The 19957-nt window shown below is 46.0% G+C and overlaps 1 protein-coding gene across 1 annotated transcript in view; it reads left to right on the top strand.

Moving 5' to 3' along the window:
- CCT5 (chaperonin containing TCP1 subunit 5) overlaps positions 1 to 19957 on the top strand; it is a 145781-nt gene that overhangs the window by 11724 nt on the left and 114100 nt on the right. The window contains exons 3-4 of the mRNA XM_033929813.1: positions 905 to 1069; positions 16163 to 16361. Of these exons, the coding sequence (XP_033785704.1) occupies positions 905 to 1069; positions 16163 to 16361 (364 nt within the window). The remainder of the gene's footprint in view (positions 1 to 904; positions 1070 to 16162; positions 16362 to 19957) is intronic.

Below are 19957 nucleotides of genomic sequence, written 5' to 3' on the forward strand. Positions count from 1 at the left end.
GAGGGAGGGAAGGGAAGCTGGGCAAGGGTTCTGCTGCACAAGGAATGGGAGGGAAGGGAAGCCGAGCAAGGGTCCTACTGCATGAAGGATGGGAGAGAAGGGAAGCTTGGCAAGGGTCCTGCTGCACAAGGGATGGGAGGGAGGAAAGGGAAGCTGGGCAAGGGTCCTGCTGCACGAGGGAGGGGAGGAAAGATGCTGAATATGTAGGGGAGAGAAAGGAAAGAGAAAGAATTGGGGTGAAGGAGAGGAGGAGAGAGATGATCATGTGCATACCCCGAAAATAAGACCTAGTGCCTTTTTGGGGCCTAAAATTAATATATAAGACTGTCTTCTTTGGGGAAACAAGTTAGTAGCAGTCATCCTCTTTTGTTGTACAGCTCTCCCTCTGTATTCATGGGGGTTAGGTGCAGAGCTGGCCCGCAAATAATTTTTTGGGCTGGCTCTGACTCGCCTCCCTTCTGCGTCCCCGAACCTTACCTGGTGGTCTAGCGGTGACGCGGGGCAAGAGCAATCTTCCTATGTTCCTGCCCCATTCAGAGCCGTCATCAAAATGGATTGAGACTACAACAGGAACTCATGGCAGCCATTTTGATGATGGCTCTGCATGGGGCAGGAACATAGGAAGATCGCTCCTTCCCCGCGTCACTGCTAGACCACCAGGTAAGGTCTGGGGAGGTTTGGGCAGCCTGCAAATAAAAGAAAATAACAAGACAAAGAGAAGAAAAAATATCGTGAATAATCTAATTCGCAAATAGGGAAACCGTGAATAGTAAGGGAGAGCTGTATTACTGCTGCAGCATATGGTACCATACTGCACCAGTGAACTGGTGAGTCCAGCTATAATTTTATAACTCAATTTTTATATTTGTGTGATTGCTTTTAAGTGTTTTGAATTGCTTCATAGGGCTTGATAAAATGATGGTGGATAAAGATGGTGAAGTGACTGTGACAAATGATGGTGCCACAATTCTCAGTATGATGGATGTGGATCATCAGATTGCTAAACTGATGGTGGAACTGTCCAAGTCTCAGGATGATGAAATTGGAGATGGAACCACAGGAGTAGTAGGTGAGTGAGTATTTTTGAATTATTGCAGAATTGCTTTCATTACCAATGAATGCCAATAATAGAAGAAAATAGCAAAATGCTGATCTTCATTATTAAGGTGAGGCCACTTTTTGTGCAAGAACAAATACTGAAGTCTGAGATCAGACTCCACAGGTGACCCTTGAGGTGATGAATGCTGGCCTAGTGCCCAACTCTCAGTAAGCCTGGTTCTAAGAGAGGTTGTAGAGTGTTGGCATTTAAGAGTGTTTTCACAGCAGCCTGTGAACTACATATATAATTTGCATTTAACTACTTGCTGAGACTCAAAAACTAAATAAAGCATACAAATTACGAGGGTCATTTCATAAATAATGCACGGGTTGGCAACATTGGGGAGTGGATGATGCCATTGCAGTAAACCTTATTTCACGTTCAAGTCTGTACTTGAAGCAGCAGGATGTGTGCTTAGGAGCTCTATACTGTACATAGTGTGGCTGTGACAATTGTGGGAAATGGAGGCTTCAGGTGTCTCAGGTACTGTGTCTGACGATCAGAGGTCATACATTAAGATTGAACCCTACGTGGCAAAAACCCAACAGAAATCCACAGTGCATTGCGTGAAGTTTATGGTGAGTTAATTGTGGACCATAGTACAGTTTCTCAGTGGGCAACTCGTTTTCGGAGTGATCATAGATAATAATGCAAGACCAGAAATGCCAAAATCAACAATCGATGAATGATGTATGATGCTCTTGAACAAGATCGTTGTGCAGTATGGGAGGAACTTTCTGAAACCACAGGGATTCCACCAACATCAGTATACCAAATTCTGACAAATGATTTAAAAAAGAGAAATTTCTGCACGATGGGACCCCCACTTCTTGATTGTTGAACAGCAGCAGAAACGCCTGGACAATGCAGCTGTTCTGAAACAAAGATTTGATGTTGAAGGTCGGGCATTCCTGAATTGCACTGATGAAACGTGGGTTAGACTTTTTGAGCCGGAGCTGAAATCGCAATCCATTGAGTGGAGAGCTCAATCTTCCTCATGACCAAAAAAATTTTGATGATCTCAATCAAAAGTCAAACAAATGATGATTTTTGCTTATGATCATGAAGACATCAACATCACAGACAAAGTTCCATGTGGAAGACCTGTCACAGCAGTGTATTATCGTGATTTTTTGCAAAAAAAATGCACAAAACCCGACCTCAGTTGCTCTTGGCTGGGCCACTCATTCTTCACAACACTTGCCCGCACATAGGGAATGTCGTCATTAAAAAAACTACATGAATACGGCTGAGAGATGTTACCTCATGCTCCCTACAGTCCAGACATGAGTCCACCAGACTTTGACCTTTTTCCAAAGTTGAAACAACCTATGCATGGTCATCGTTTTGCATCTCTGGAAGAGTTTTGTGTTCCGCCGTTACCTGAGCCATTCAGCAACAGAACAAAAATTGTGTCTTTGATGGAATAATGAAACTTCCCGGACGTTGGGACTCGGTCATTGCAAAGCAGGGAGACTGTATTGAAGAATTGTAAAGAAATACTTGAAGAAAAAAAAAAACGTAAAAAAAAATAAATGGTGTGCATTATTTATGAAATGACCCTCGTATCTTAAGGTGCTCTATACTAGTCTAACTTACCCAGTAGCGTAATAGGATTTAATTAAGCAGCTCAGTATTAAGATGCAGACAGGAGTCCAGCAGCAAGAAGGGAGCTATCCAGTCTTTGCACCAAGTGTCATATGTATGATTATCTCCCAGTTGGCAAGAAATTTTGTGTGTGCTCACTGAAAGAGCTCCTGGCTCTTGGAGAACGAGTCCATTCCCGTGAGGCTAGAGTTGTAGACTTTGGAGGAGGAGGAGCTGAGGGAGACCTTGGAGGTACATAGAGGAGACCTGTAGAGAAGTCCCACTTAGTCTGGCAGCCCCTGTGTTGCCTTGGAGGAGGGAGGTCTCTTAAAAGGAGAACATCACCCTGGTGATGCAGGAAATAATCCTGTTACCAGGACCTGCCCACCAAGAGATGCAGATGCAATATCCTCTTGCACCGAAGATCTATCTCTAGGGCAGACATGTCAAACTGTGGCCCGTGGGCCAAATCTGTCCTGAGGTGCATTAAAAGTTGGCCCCTTTTTTTTTTTACTTTAATCTGGCCCGCTGGCACGAACCGCTGCTACTGCTCTTCACAAGTCTACCTTCGTCTGGTCTCCTCTTCAAAGCAGCCTGCTGAGGATCGCCGGCCGATTGTAGCAAACCTCACAGGACTTAATTCTAAATGGACTGTGAGGACCGGCGCAAGGTGTAGAAGTAGAGGGGACGCTGGGAACCAGTGATCATAATACGATCTGCTTTGACCTGGATACTGGGACGAAACATTGATCCAGAATGACGGCTACGGCGCTGAACTTCCGAAAAGGAATTATGAAGAGGATAAGCACTGTAAAGACGTTAGAGCAAACATGGTCCCTTTTTAAGGACACAATCACCGAGGCGCAAAATCTGTATATACCGCATATTAACAGGGGATCCAAGAGGAAAAAAGAACAAGGAACCATCGTGGCTCACTGTAATAGTGAAGAAAGCGATCAGAGACAAGAAGACTTTGTTTAAAGAATGGAAAAGGTCAAAAACGGATGAAAACTGGAAAAAGCACAAACAGCAATAAAGCAGGTGCCATAAGGTGGTAAGAGGGGCCAAAAGAAACTATGAGGAAAAAATAACCAAAGAGGCGAAAAATTTCAAGCCGTTCTTTTGATATATTAAGGGAAAGCGACCCGCGAAGGAAGCGGTGGGGCCGTTGGATGACATAGGAATGAAGGGAGTGCTAAAGGAGGACAAAGCCATTGCCGACAAACTGAATACATTCTTTGCGTCTGTGTTTACTGAAGAGGATATACCCAGCATACCGGAAGCTGACAGGCTATACGCAGGAAACGAAGACTGGAAACTGACAGGGTTGTCGGTCAGTCTAGAAGAGGTATGCCGACAGATTGATAGGCTTAAAAATGATACATCCCCAGGACCAGATGGCATCCATCCGAGGGTAATCAAGGAATTGAAAGAGACTATAGTTGAACTGCTTCAACTGATAGCCAATCGGTCGATCAAATCGGGAAGGGTTCCGGAAGACTGGAAAGTGGCGAATGTTACACTGATCTTCAAGAAAGGTTCAAGGGCTGATCCGGGAAACTACAGACTGGTGAGTCTGACCTCGGTATCGGGAAAGATGGTAGATGCGCTGATAAAGGACCGTATCATTGAGCATCTTGACGGACACAATCTGATGAAGACAAGCCAGCATAGCTTCAGCAGAGGAAGATCTTGCTTGATGAACTTGACTCACTTCTTCGAGGGAGTAAACAGATGGATAGGCAAGGGTGACCCGGTCGACATTGTATATCTGGATTATCCCAGGACAAGCAGACAGCCTATTCTCACATATGGGTGATGTTATCAGCGGAGCCCGGATGCGGAAGCTCGCAAGCAGACTTGCTTGAAGAAACTAGAAGTTTCGAGTCAACAGCGCATGCGCAAGTGCCTTCCTGCCCAGTGTAGGGCGCGTTTCCTCAGTTCTCAGTTTTCTGCGGAGCCGAGAAGTCCATCTTTGACTCTCTGCGTTTAACTTTGTTAATTCATGCCTTCTCTACACCGCAGTTTGTGGGGGGTTTTTCTTCACGAATCACTGTTTTTCCTTTTCTTTCTTTTTTTTAAAAAAATTTTTTACTTTCTTCTGTTCGGCTGCTGGGGCAGGCTGCTCGGCCGCAGCCCATGGGCTTCGATTTTGTGGCGGCTGTTTTTCCTCCTATGTCCCGGCCAGCAACGGGCTTCAAGAAGTGTAGCCATTGCCAGCATGCAATTTCCCTCACGGACCCACTCCTACTTCTACTAGAACGAAGTCTCCACTTCCAAACCTCGAGGATTCAGCGGTTTCAATTGCTTCGTCCAAGTTTCCATATTCTTTTGATGGCTTTTTTCCTGCCGAAGCTTCATCTTCGACACAGGCTGCCTCGACAACCCCGAGTCCTTCTCGAGGCAAAGCATTAGCGGATCAGCAATCTTTTCATCTTTTCTTCATCAGATGGCTGTTGACTTGGATCTTCAATTAGATGCTGGTTCCAAATATTCTAAGGAGTATCTCGAAGTCATGCATCTTCCTCAACCTCCGGCAGAGTCACTTAAGTTCCCTTTCACAAGCTTTTGTCTCAGACTTTTGCTAGATGCCTGGAGACCCCCTTATACCATTCCAGCTGTTCCAGGCAAATTGGACTCTAGGTATAAAGCTCTCCATCGCAAAGGGTTTGAGAACTCGGTTATCTCATCAATCCCTGCTTGTGGAGTCATCCTTAAAGAGGTCCCATCCTTCCAAGGTTTATGCCACCGTTCATCCTGGAAGGGAAGGGAAAACTATGGACAAATTCGGATGTCGCATCTATCTATCAAAATTCTATGATGTTCTCTAAAGTCCTTAATTATAATTTTCATTTTATTACTTATTTTGAGTTCCTCATAACTCTTTTACCTAAATTTTTTAGTTATTTGGATACTCAAAAACACTTTGAATTTCAAGAAGTCATTGCTTCTCTATCACAACTCAGATTACATCTCCTTCAGTCGTCTTATGATGCCTTCGAGATGTCTGCCCGGGCGGCTGCTTGCTCTGTAGCAATGCGTCGCCTTGCCTGGCTTTGTACCATTGACATGGACCCTAATCTTCAGGACCGCTTGGCTAATATTCCTTGTGCAGGCAATGACCTCTTTGATGAATCTATCAAGGCAGCCACAAAGAAATTGTCTGAACATGAAAAATCTTTTGCTTCTATTGTCAGACCTAAGCCCAAGCCAACTCCTGCCAAGTCTACACGTCGTCCTCCCATTTACCAGAGGCGTTTTGCTCCAAGGGCGGCTCTTTACACTCGCCATCCTCCTAAGAAACAGCAGCCTCAGAAGCAACAAAAATCTCAACCTTCTGCTGCACCTAAGGCTTCACAGCCTTTTTGACTGTTTACAACAGAGCATAACCTCCATCGTTCTGTCTCTGACTTCTCTTCCCCCCTATATGAGGTCGTCTCCATCATTTTTACCACTGATGGATGACAATTACATCCGACCTCTGGGTGCTGACCATCATCAGGGAAGGATACTCTCTTCATTTCACTCAGGTTCTACCAGAGCTTCCTCCAAGAGAGTATCCTTCCAATCCTTCCCAGACCGCCCTTCTTCTTCGGGAAGCTCAAGCTCTGCTTCGTCTCCATGCCATCGAATCAGTTCCTTTGGAACAGAACAACAGGGGGTTTTACTCCGGTTACTTCCTTGTTCCGAAGAAGACAGGCGATCTGCGGCCCATTCTGGATCTCAGGGCTCTGAACAAATTTTTAGTCAAAGAAAAATTTCGAAGGTTGTCCCTGGCATCCCTTTATCCCCTTCTCGAGCAGAAAGACTGGTTATGCTCTCTGGATCTCAAGGAGGCCTACACTCATATTCCCATTCGTCCAGCCTCCCGTCAATATCTCATATTTCAGGTGGGGAATCTACATTATCAATACAGAGTGATGCCCTTCGGCCTGGCTTCATCTCCCAGAGTGTTCACCAAGTGCCTGGTAGTTGTAGCAGCAGCTCTAAGGAACCATGGTCTTCAAGTATTTCCCTACCTCGACGTCTGGCTCATCAAAGATGCAACATATCAGCGACCCAATGAACTACCTAGTTCCTACAAAGTTTGGGATTCGAAATCAACTTTCCCAAATCCCAACTTCAGCCCTCATAGAATCTACAATTCATCGGAGCTGTTCTGGACACTGTCCAACTCTGATCATTCCTTCCACAACATCGTCTGGAAGCTCTTCTTCAACTCTGTCATACAGTGTCTTCCCGCTCTTCCATCTCAGCGAGACACATGATGGTACTCCTAGGTCACATGGCCTTCACAGTACACGTGACTCCTTTTGCCAGACTTCACCTCAGAATTCCTCAGTGGACCCTGGCATCTCAGTGGACGCAGGTTTGCGACCCACTTCAGTGTTCTCCCTAGGGCCTTTTAGCCAGGCGCTCTGCCCAGCTAATTTAGATGACCGCCCAGCTATAATCTCGATCGCAATCCTGCTGCTGCTGCCGCCGCCGCTGCTCAACATTTAAAAAAACCTTCTCACCGGCTTGGAGATTTACAGGGTTGACTCGGCACAGCTTGAATCGCAGGAGCCTGACTTTTTTTTAAAGTTTTTAACGCCAGCAAGCGACTTGAACCCATACTCCGGAGCTCTAACATGTGTGTACCGGCTTTCCTTCTCTTCCCTCCGAAACAGGAAGTCACGTCCTGGGGGGAGGGGGGGAAGAGAAGGGAAGTCGGCACGCACACTTTAGAGCCCCGGAGCATGGGAAGTCGGCACGCACACTTTAGAGCCCCGGAGCATGGGTTCGCTACAGGAGACAGGTCAGCTTACAACTTGCTCTTGCTTGCTTCAGGCTTTCGTCGCTGCCGGGTCCTGCCTACTTTCTGTTTCCTTGAAGGCAGGACCCGGCAATGAGGAAGGCTCGAAGCAAGCAGGAGCAGCGAGTTGTAAGCTTCCCTCCGTCGCTGACCTATGGAAGACAGGTCAGCAATGGAAGGAAGCTTACAACTTGCCTTAGTCCAGCCCTGCACAACATGCGGTCCAAAACGGATCTCACTATGGCCCGCGCCCAATATGGCTCTCACTCTGCTCTCCTGCTCGTTGGGGTTCAGACCGTGCCAGCTTCTCCCACTAACAGGAACCACCAGCTAGAAGCGTCATTCTTGTGCTTGCTTCTCAAGAATAGACCTCAACGCGAGAAGGGGAAAGGGGTGTTAAGGGAAGTCCAGCTGTGAAAATACGCATTTCCTTTTTCTCTTCACTGAGGCAGGAAGGAGCAGGAGAAGCGTCCCATTTTGCCTAGAAACGGCTCGAGGCAAAGCTGTTCTGCTGTCGCGTGCAGGATCCTGTGCTTCGCAGTAAGCACTTGACAAGAACGGGAAAATCCAGAAGACAATACTTCCAAGAATAGAAGGATTGGGAAGATGATGTGAATATTAAAACACAGCACAAGAAATAGAGACTTGTGGCATTCTGTGTGGAAAGCTGATGCTTAATGAATTTACTATTACCCATGTAATAGTGCCAAAGCAGTCTGCTGGACCAGACTACAGTACAGTGATATGGAGAATGTGGAAGAATTATTCAGTGTTCAAGATCAACATGATCTCCTCACAGAAGAAAGACAGAGAGAAAGAGAGAGGCCTGGACCAAAGGGGAAAGACAGGAGGCAGATACTAGAGATGGGGGAGAGAAGGAAAGGAGATAGAGATGTCAGACCATGGGGTGCGGTAGGAAGGAAGGAAAGGAGAAGAGAGAGATGCCAGAGCATAGGGGAGGGGTGGAGACAAAAAATGGAGAGGGGGTGAAGCTGAAATAAATCATATACAAAGGAGAGAAAGGGCATAGGATATAAAGTTTATTGAAGGGACATAGAAAAAGGGAAGGTACCATATGCAACAGAGAGAGGGTGGACACTGAATGGAAAAGGCAGAAAGGGTGGATAGTGGATGGAAGGGGTAGAGAGAGGGTAGAGGCTGGGTGGAAGGGGCAAAGAGAGAGGACAGATGTTGCATGAAGGGAGCGAGGACAAATGCTGAATAGAAAGAAGAGAGTGAAGAGAAGATGACTAAAGCAAAAACGACAAAAGGTAGAAAAAATATATTTTTGTTGCTTTTTGTAGAATCAAGTTGTATTGTAACTGTATTGATTAAAATTTATCAATAGGAAATGGAAATAAGGCAATTTTGGGGGGGACTAAACCCCTTTCCTCAGGTCAAGACAGGATACCATAACAGCTGTATACTGTACTGTCTTAAAGAAAGATTTGGCCTCTGAAAGCTAATTGAAAAATGGATTAGTCCAATAAAATGGTATTTTCTTATTTCTCATTATTTGTTTTATTTATATTTGTTAGTTTGTAAAGTGGTGATTGTTATGTAGAAGTTTTTTCAAATTTACATCTACTGTCTTTATATTTTGCACAGTATTAGGGGACAAGTGTCACTGTTTCTGTGGTGTTGCATTGTATGCAGAGTCTGGTTTCTTGGTTCAGTTTAACTTTTGTCTACATATTTTTATTTTTAGTTTGTGATTATTCCATATTGGGCGAGGGTGTATCTGTGTTCTGTGTGTATGAAAAGGACATGGCTTTCTGTTAGCATCAACTACAGGATCAATTGACTGTGTAGAATCTGGTTTGTTTAGTTTTACAATGCGTGTGTTGGTGTTCTAGTGCTCACTGCAGTGTTTAAGATGCTGCCTTTTCCTAGATGCACCCTTATTGTGTGACTCATGGATTATTACTAAAAATATATTTTTTTATATAGAGGAGGGAGTTGTTAAAAAATGATCAGCATTGGCTGTCATATATACTAGGTACACCACTGGATTTAATGACCCTATTCTAACACAGACACACACATTATAAAGAATTAAATTAAAGTTGTATTATCATCAAGCAGCTTTTAAATGACATTTTAAGCAAATAAAAATAAAATACTTTTAATACATTGCTAATTATTACCTCCATCTTTACCTATACTGCTTTGCCCTAGCTCTTACTGTGCACTATAGCAAAATAAAAAAGAAGCAGATAAAGATAAATCACACAGGTGTCCTTCAAGGCTCAGTAACACCTCTCCATAAATTATGTGGAAGAGGTCTGGAAGTGGGGATAGCATCTATTTCACATCCTCAGTGAGACCTCAGGAAGGAACCTAGTGATCAAAACATTATTAGAGGTGTTGTACAGCCATTTCTTGTATGGCTGAATGAGTTATATTTATCTTTTTGTTTTTTTTAGTTGTTTAAATTCATGCAGAAATAAATGGCTAGATTGAACCTAATGACTTCATTAATGCATTTCCCTTTTTTAAACCTCTATACCATTTGAAAGAGGGTGAATATCTAATTATTCACTTCTAGAATTGGATACTTCTTAAATTTAGTAAAAATATTCTGGCACAAGTGTCAAACCTTAAAAAAGGAAGTCATATTGAGCATTGGAAAATAATAATAATTAACTAATAAAAATAGTATACATTTAATTTTCCCCAACACCAAATTTCCCTGTCCCGCCCCACATGACTACTTTTTCATGCCACCCAGCTGGAAAAAATTTCTGGGGAGAACACTGCACTTTCTCGACATAAGTCATTCCTTCATTGAAGCAGTCTCTCCGTTGGTGGATGCTCTCTTCCAATCTCTCCAGAGGCTTGCTGTTTCAAACGCCCCTCCCCCTCCCCCATCAGAAGGTCCTCACGACAAATTCTTTGACCTACGCTTGGGGCACTTATCTCAAAGGTCTCCATACACAAGGCCACTGGACCAGTACGGATCGTCAGTGTCATATCAATCTGTTGAAACTCAGCGCGATCCTCAAGGCTCTCAACGCTTTTCAACATCTTCACGACTAGGTAGTCCTCATTTGGACAGACAACCAAGTCGCCATGTACTATGTCGCCAAACAGGGAGGGAAGGGATCTGCCTCTCTTTGTCAAGAAGCTCTGAAGTTTTGGGATTGGGCAATCCGCCACAACGCCTTCCTCAAAGCTGTCTACATAAAAGGGGCGAAGAATTGCTTGGCGGACAACTTGAGTGGTCTTCTGCAACCTCACGAATGGACACTCCATTCCTAGCCTCTTCATCACATTTTTTCACAGTGGGGAATGCCTCAGATAGATCTCTTTGCAGCTCCCCACATATATGACAATTCTTGGTGGATTGATCATGTATGTAAAATTTCAATGGAAGAATGCAACATCATGGCAAATTTTTAGCATCTACAAGGTCTGGCACAATCATTTCATGGGCCTCCCCCGCAGAGACATATGCTGGATCCCTGAAGCCTTCTCCGACGCTGGTGCGGCTCGTGAGAGGAGCCGACACCGCGGCTTTTAATCTTGTGGAAAGCAGGGAGTCCAGCGCTGGCAGCCAGTCCTGCCGGTGAGTGTAGGTAGGTGCTGGGAAGAAGTAAGGCTGGGGACTCGTGCATGCGCACTCCTGCCGCCACAGACCTAATGATCAGAGATCACGGAACACGCAGGTAAGAGTGCGCATGACAGGGAGCACTCTGTATTGATAATGTAGATCTCCCACCCGAATTCTGAGGTATTGATGGGAGGCCGGATGGATGGGAATGTGAGTGTATGCCTCCTTGAGATCCAGAGAGCATAACCAGTTGTTCTGCTCGAGGAGGGGATACAGAGATGCCAGGGTCAACATGCGAAATTTTTCTCAACGTTCCTCCTTATCCTCAGTTTTTGACTATCTGTTGCACCTTTCTCATTCTGGTCTCAAGTCTACCTCGATCCGAGTCCATCTTAGTGCAGTTGCTGCTTTCCATCAGCCTCTTGAAGGGAAACCTCTCTCTGCTCATCCTGTGGTTTCCAGATTCATGAAAGATCTTTTCAATGTCAACCCTCCTCTCAAACCGCCTCCAGTGGTTTGGAACATCAATGTTGTTATTACTCAACTGATGAAACCTCCATTTGAACCAATGGACAAGGCTCATCTGAAGTATCTCACTTGGAAAGTGGTGTTTCTCATTGGCCTCACTTCTGCTCGACGGGTCAGTGAGCTTCAAGCATTGGTGTTCCACCATGACAAGGTGGTTTTTCGCACTCATCCGAAATTCCTTCCTAAAGTAGTCTTGGAGTTTCATCTCAACCAATCCATTGTGCTTCCAGTGTTTTTTCCAAAGCCTCATTCTCATCCTGGAGAATCAGCTCTTCATACGCTGGACTGTAAACATGCTTTGGCTTTCTATTTGGTATGCACCAAACCACACAGAACTGTTCCTCAACTTTTTGTCTCCTTTGATCCGAACAAGTTGGGATGTCCTATCTCTAAGCGTACCAGCTCCAATTGGATGGCGCCTTGTATCTCATTCTGCTATGCCCAGGCTGGATTACTCCTTCACAGTAAAGTCACAGCCCATAAGGTCAGAGCAATGGCAGCTTCTGTAGCTTTCCTCAGATCTACACTTATTGAGGAAATTTGTAAAGTTGCCACTTGGTCCTTGGTGTTCATACCTTTACTTCTCATTATTGTCTGGATACTTTCTCCAGATGGGATGGACAGTTTGGCCAAACAGTATTGCAAAATTTATTCTCCTAAGTTGCCAACTCTCCCACCATCCCATTTTGGTTAGCTTGGAGGTCACTCACTTGTAAGAATACCTGCCTGCTTGTCCTGGGATAAAGCACAGTTACTTACCGTAACAGATGTTATCCAGGGACAGCAGGCAGCTATTCTCACATCCCACCCACCTCCCCTGGGTTGACTTCTCTGCTAGCTATCTGAACTGAGGAGACACGCCCTATGTCGGGCGGGAAGGCACTCGCGCATGCGCGGTGCGGGCGACTCGAAACTTCGAGTTTCTTCAAGCAAGTCTGCTTGTGAGGCGTCCGCATCGGGGCTCCGTTGGATCACGTCACCCACTTGTGAGAATAGCTGCCTGCGGTCCCTGGATAACACCTGTTACGGTAAGTAACTGTGCTATCTCTTCCCCCCCCTCCCCTCCCCCCTTCCTTCTGGTAGCGCATCCATCGGTCCACAGGGGTAGGGGAGCAATCGGATTCCATGTCTGAAGGGTATCCTGAATGTTATTGTGAAAGAGATATATCCAGCATGAGGCAGTGATTAGAGAATGACACGGGGACAAATTGGTCCCCATTCCTGTATACTCTGCCTTAACTGCACAAGCCTCGAACACTTATGATTTTAAAGTGTTTGAGGCTTGTACAGATGAGAACAGAGCTTGCAGGAATGGGGCAAGGACAGGAAAAGAATTTGCCGGGATGCAAAAAATAAGTTCTCGCAGGAACTGCAAAAAATTTGTCTCAGTGTCGTTCTCTAGGAGTCATTCTTCTCCATTTCAGCCACTTTAAGAGAACTGAGACAGGTTACAGTACATTGCATCATAGATCGCCGTGAGTAAGGCTGTTACAGCCTCTGAGGTGAATCGGGAGGTGTCCGTAAATCAGGTTTTTAAGGGTCCCTTAGTTTAATTAATAACTTTAGGCATGAAAATCGTGACATGGCTGTCTTGGATTTTTAGCGATTTCCTTTTTTTTTTTCAAAGGATCCCTGTACTTCCAAATCTGCAGTTTTTACCTCAAAACTTGAGATGGAGTCCTTGGGCTTTTCTACCCCAAATCCATGCCAGGATGGTGCTAAAGTTTCTATCGAAGAGGCAGGGGTGGCTAGCTTAACCTCTCCTCTGTGAACTAAGGTTTAGATTTACTAAGGGCACGGATCAAATCTAATCCATAAAGGATCCATTCCGTGCCCGGGGGGCTGATTCACAAATCGCCCTCATGCAAATGAGGGTGATCAGAATTACGCCCCCCAGCCGAGTGCCCGAATCGCTCTATAGCGATTCCAACGCATGCGCAGACCATCTTAGTGACCTTTTTTGTTTTTACTCTCCGTGCCCGGCAGAGCACTACTTTTTTTTTTCTTTACAAAACCACGGTCTTGCACTGCATGGAAGGGCAGGAGAGATTTGAGGCTTGCAGAGAAGCAGGAGAGATTCAGGGCTTGCAGAAAAACAGGGTGGCAGAAGGCAGGGCAGTTGGAAAGGACCTGAGCGACTGGTCCTCAGCAGTCGATTATTTTTGATCGATCAGCCCAGTCGGTGTCCCTCTTTTCTTTTTTTTTTTTTAAGTGAATCGCTGCCTGCTTGCATTTGAATGCCGTTCCCCCTCATTTGCATGTGCGTATTGGAAGATGATCGGGACAGAGGTTAGTGAATCAGGTTGCAAAGTGGTCGGAAGTTAATCAGTGTACTTAGTGAATCTAGCCCTAAGTTGCCAAGGGCAGCCTGCTCATTTGGGGTGGCCACCTTTATGGGGCTTAGAAATAGTGACCAATTTGCATGTAAGGATGCGGACACCACAGCCCAAAGAAACGCAAAATAATCACAGGGTGACTCGATGCTCCTTAGTCCAGATGCCTTCTCTGGCTTTTGAAATTTTGTGGAAAGCTTAGCGCGAGAGCCATATTTGATTTGTCTCCTCATGACATAGCCTCACAAGTCACATCTTCTATACAGTCTGCCACTGTTCAGGGCTTGAGAGACCTTTACAGATGATGCTCAGTTTGCTGATCCCCCTAATTTGGGGGAGGCTCTTCCTATGGCAGGAGGCCCAGAAACAGTTACATCAGCAAGAGATTCTGCAGAGGGGAAGGCCTTGGTGCAGGCCTTTGAAGACTTGTTCTCCATGGTGGCTGAGGCTAATGTTAAAACAGGCGCAAGCCGAGAGGGAAGTTAAGGAGGAACTTTTAGGTGTGCTGACTCGCATGGTAGGGGTGGCTGCTGGACTTGTGGAGATGCCGATCCGGGTGCAATCTTTATTTTTTTACTTGGGGAGTGAGACCAAAAGGCCTTGTTCCCATTCCGGTGGTAGAAAGCCAAATTTTTTCCTATCCCTGTGGTTAAACCGCAGTTTGCTGCGGTGTTCAGTCACCGTGTCAGTCTCTAGTCCTTACTTCTGATGTCGATGGAGCTCTTGTTTGCTTGGATACTAACTGCAGGTGTCAGTAGAGCTCCCAGTGAAGTAGAAGGGAATAGAAAAAAATCCAAAGTGGATTCCTGTGTATAGCTCATGGCCATGGGGAGATAACCTGCTTGTCTAGAAATACATACCTATCTACTGGAAAAGATATTAAGGTAAGGACATAATATCTCTCTATAAGCCTGAATTGCTTGAAAAATGAATACTATGGCATCAGAATGACAGTGTGGCCATAATTTCCCCTTCTTGATTCACTTGCTCAAACTTGAATTATGCAAGTAATCTTAATGCAATTTTAAGCAGATCTAGAAGGGCTCAAGGAAAGAAAAAAACAAGTAAGAACAAATTTCACCTTTTAACTTTGCCTAGTATTTCCTAGCTCTTTTAATTGTGTGGTACAACATTTTGCTTACTTTTTTTAGAATGCCAATTTTAGAAGTGGCTTTTTGTGTGTGTGTGTGTGAACATTTGTAGTATACTTCTCCCTCTGTATTCGCGGTTTCAGCACTCACGGTTTAACTTATTTGCGATTTTTCACATGCTGACTCCCTCCCCCCCCCCCCAAAAAAAAAAAAAATTACATCACTCTGAAAATCGCTGCTTACATGCTCTGCCTTTCTTCCTCGTGCTGAGAATTTTGTGTTATGTGTTTATTTTTTCGGAAGGGAGAGTGTGTGTGTGTTGGGGGGGGAGTGAGAAGGGTAGAGTGAAACAATTACCCCTCAGAGGACCTCCCTCCTATATACTGCGAGATGATTGGCTGGATTTCGCCAGGCACAGGCCACTCATTGCTGCAATGTCTTGTCAGTCGCAGGGCTTCGGTGCTCCGGGTCACTGTCAGTGCCTCCCGATCCTTGCCGGAGGCGTATGCGCGTGTCCCCCACCTCTTCTTTCTCCTGTGTGTAAAATCGGAACGGACAGTGAATGGAGCTGGCCGCAGATTAGTGCAGAGCATGGATCAGGGAGTTCCCATCACCGGCCTGGAGGAGAGAATGGAGAGCAGAGCCGTCCCTTTTCAGTGTATTCATGTGTAGCTGCAAGGGGGAGTGCCGTGGGGCTTCATGCTGAAAGGGGGCCTGGAGCACGGGGAGCCGCTAATCGTGTCCAAGGAAAGCAAGAAGCGGGGAGGTAATCGTTGATGCCGGCCTGCCATGCACTCAACAGTGTGTACTTTCCCCCTGCTCAGGAACTCTTAAATCCCCGTAGTAGTAAAGAACAGGGGAACGGGTTTTAAAGAGCCTCCTTGCCCTGTACCTTCTTGCAAATACCTCATAACTTTTTTTTTTTTTTAAACCCTGAGATTATTACTGTACACTACTGCATTCGCGGTTTCAATAGTAGAAACGCTGACTTTTACAAATAACGCAAATAACTATTGAAAAATTATTTGTGTTTTTCCATATTCACGGCTATGTTCCGCCCGCATCCACCGCGAATACGGAGGAAGAAGTGTAGTGCATTTTTTTGGGGGGTGGGGTTAATTCGAGACTTCAAATGGCCTTGATTGATCAACTAACAGAGTTTGTTTTGTGTTGCAGTCCTTGCTGGTGCCTTATTGGAACAGGCTGAACAGCTGCTTGATCGTGGAATTCATCCTATCAGAATAGCAGATGGATATGAACAAGCTGCACGTATTGCTATTGAGAACCTGGATAAGATCAGCAACAGTTTCCCAGTTGATCCGCAAAATACAGAACCCTTAATTCAAACTGCAATGACGACTTTAGGCTCTAAAATGTAAGTTTTATTCATGGTCTTGGCACACAAAAATACATTGAAAACATTTATGTGTATCTTCTCTATGTACCACAACATTGAATTGGGTACACAAGGAGAAGGTGATGATCATGCTGGCACTGATAACGGCTCTTGTAAGAGCTAGTCCAGTATCGTCTCCCTCCCTTCCATTTCACTTTCCATCCTAGCTATCTCCAAAATGTATGCATAGCCTTAAATATATAAAAGTACCTTTGTATATTCCAGGCCTGCAACATTCTGCCCTCTACAGTGCAGACTTTGGGGGTAGTAGAAGGAAAGGGGCTAGACTTGACTCGACTTTGGTTGACCTTGAGCATGCACCAATATTCAGATCTGTCGTGGCAGTGCTGTGCTACCACGTTAGCCAGATACCTCCATCTTATGGCATGGCCAGACCTGCTTTGGCTTACGAGGAAGATCTCCTTTTGGATGCAACAGGTGAAAATATTTATTTCACGGGACAGACATTTAAAATAAAAAAAACCAAAAAAACAACTAAGTCAGTGTACATCAGGGGTGTCAAAGTCCCTCCTCGAGGGCCGCAATCCAGTCAGGTTTTCAGGATTTCCCCAATGAGATCTATTTGCATGCACTGCATGTTACTAGATCTCATGCATATTCATTGGGGAAATCCTGAAAACCCGACTGGATTGTGGCCCTCGAGGAGAGACTTTGACACCCCTGGTGTATATCAATCAGTATTCTGTAGGTCACAGCTAGAACCTGCAGATGTTAAGTCACAAGGCTGCTTCAGCACATGTGGTAATATTGTCCTAAAATTGGCAAAGCCTCAGTAAAAATAAGTTCATTGGTATCAACAGACCAAGCCTTTAAGTTAAAAGATTCATCCATCCACTACACTGGAAGCAATGTGCTGGTGAACTACATGAACCAGTAATTTTCTCTGTTTGCATTTCAAGACCATTATGAACATGAACCCCAAATGCTTCCAACAGATGATGGTTACACTATAGTACTCATCTTTATTCAGGAAGACTGCTTGAAGACCAAGACATTGCTCTACATTAGTAATATAGAATTATGAACAGCACTTTACTCCGTTTAAGTGTTTACTCATTCCTTCTCATCAACAGCAGATGAATCCAGATATGTGGGGGATATGACTATCTACCAGAAGGTGGAGATAGAGCATTACCGTATTTTCACGCATATAACGCGCGCGTTATACGCGTTTTTACCTACCGTGCATACCCCTCGCGCGTTATACACGTGAGCGCGGTATACAAAAGTTTTTCTACATAGTTCCCGCCCGACGCCCGATTCACCCCCCCAGCAGGACCGCTCCCACCCGCACCCGCGATCGGAGCAAGAGGGAGCCCAAGCCCTCTTGCCCGGCCGACTCCCCGACAATATCGGGCCAGGAGGGAGCCCAAACCCTCCTGGCCACGGCGACCCCCTACCCCCACCCCGCACTACATTACGGGCAGGAGGGATCCCAGGCCCTCCTGCCCTCGACGCAAACCCCCCCCCCCCCCCAACGACCGCCCCCCCCCCCAAGAACCTCCAGCCGACCCGCGACCCCCCTGGCCGACCCCCATGACACCCCCACCCCCCTTCCCCGTACCTTTGGTAGTTGGCCGGACAGACGGGAGCCAAACCCGCCTGTCCGGCAGGCAGCCAACGACGGAATGAGGCCGGATTGGCCCATCCGTCCCAAAGCTCCGCCTACTGGTGGGGCCTAAGGCGCCTGGGCCAATCAGAATAGGCCCGGGAGCCTTAGGTCCCTCCTGGGGGCGGGGCCTGAGACATATGGTCGGGTTGGGCCCATGTGCCTCAGGCCCCGCCCCCAGGAGGGACCTAAGGCTCCCGGGCCTATTCTGATTGGCCCAGGCGCCTTAGGCCCCACCAGTAGGCGGAGCTTTGGGACGGATGGGCCAATCCGGCTTCATTCCGTCGTTGGCTGCCTGCCGGACAGGCGGGTTTGGCTCCCGTCTGTCCGGCCAACTACCAAAGGTACGGGGAAGGGGGGTGGGGGTGTCATGGGGGTCGGCCAGGGGGGTCGCGGGTCGGCTGGGGGGGCGGTCGGAGGTTCTTGGGGGGGGCGGTCGTTGGGGGGGAGGGGGGTTTGCATCGAGGGCAGGAGGGCCTGGGATCCCTCCTGCCCGTAATGTAGTGCGGGGTGGGGGTAGGGGGTCGCCGTGGCCAGGAGGGTTTGGGCTCCCTCCTGGCCCGATATTGTCGGGGAGTCGGCGGTCCTTCGGGGTGGGGGTGCGAATGGTCCTGCCGGGGGGGGGATGAATCGGACGTCGGGGGGGCATCAGGCTTTCAGGATGGGGACAGGACTTCAAGGGGGGACAGGCAGACCTTCAAGGGGGGACAGGCAGACCGAAGGGAGTGAAAAAGCTATAAAATAAACCCACTAGCGTGTCAATGTGTTGAGAGAAAGAGGTGGTCAGGGAAATTCTGCTGAGAAAACTCCGGGTCCATTTCCACCCCCCAGTTACCCTAGTCCACTCCACTCAACTGGTTCACATACTGAGTGGGTCTTTGGGTGTTGTTCCTGGGATCTCTTTCAGTGGTTTGTCAGTATCTCCTTGTGGTCCAAGGAAGGAAACTTTGTTAACCTTAGCATTGACCTTCAGAATATATTTGTAACAGCGCTGCTTGTGTGGCATTACCGTAGGCTATGTAGTGATGGAAAGAAAAAAACAGACCTTTGCACATTTTTGCACTAGGTATATGGTATAGGTACCGTATATAGGTATAGGTATTCATGCACAGCTACCGTAAGTCCTTGTGAAGTTACGGTACCTTGTTCTTTCTGTATTTGACATCTAGCAAGGTCTCTGTTTGGAAGGAATGATTTAAGTTATGGTAAAAGCAGATAGCGTTGCTGGTTTTAAAAAGGTTTGGACAAATTCCTGGAGAAAAAGTCCATAGTCTGTTATTAAGACATGGGGGAAGCGTCTGCTTGCCCTGGATCAGTAGCATGTAATGTTGTTATTCTTTGGGTTTTGACCAGGTATTTAGTGACCTGGATTGGCTACCATGAGAATGGGCTACAGGGCATGATGGACCATTGGTCTGACCCAGTTAGGCTATTCTTATGTTATGTTCTCATCTGTAGGGGCCTTTGTTTTCACTTCTTATTTTAATGTATTTTTTTCTGGAAACTTATCAGTGTTTTTTATAATGGGAACAAAAATTGAAGAGAATTACCGTAATGTGTGTGGAATGGGGGGGGGGGGTTGTTTAACTACCATAATTTCTTCAGCTAAATACCGGTAATTCAATCCACCTCAACCAGACATAGGAGAACTCACGCACCATTCACACACCCTCCAACCAAACACGTGAAAAGAAAAAAACTGTTCATTCTTATAAACAACCTTATAACTTTTAATCTACAGTTAGTGAGTATGAATTCAGCAACAAGAACAGAAACATGTTAATTCTTATAAACTATTACATTAACCGGTAGATCAAACGAAGTATGGAGGACAAAATAATCTAAATACAGTTACCGTAATTACGGTAAAGTTGTAAATAAACAAAGTTTACAGGTTTATTCAGTCATCATCATCACAGTCATCTGAATCCTTGAATCCATCAAA

The sequence above is a fragment of the Geotrypetes seraphini genome, chromosome 2 (genome assembly GCF_902459505.1).
Source record: "Geotrypetes seraphini chromosome 2, aGeoSer1.1, whole genome shotgun sequence".
Taxonomy (NCBI): Eukaryota; Metazoa; Chordata; class Amphibia; order Gymnophiona; family Dermophiidae; genus Geotrypetes; species Geotrypetes seraphini.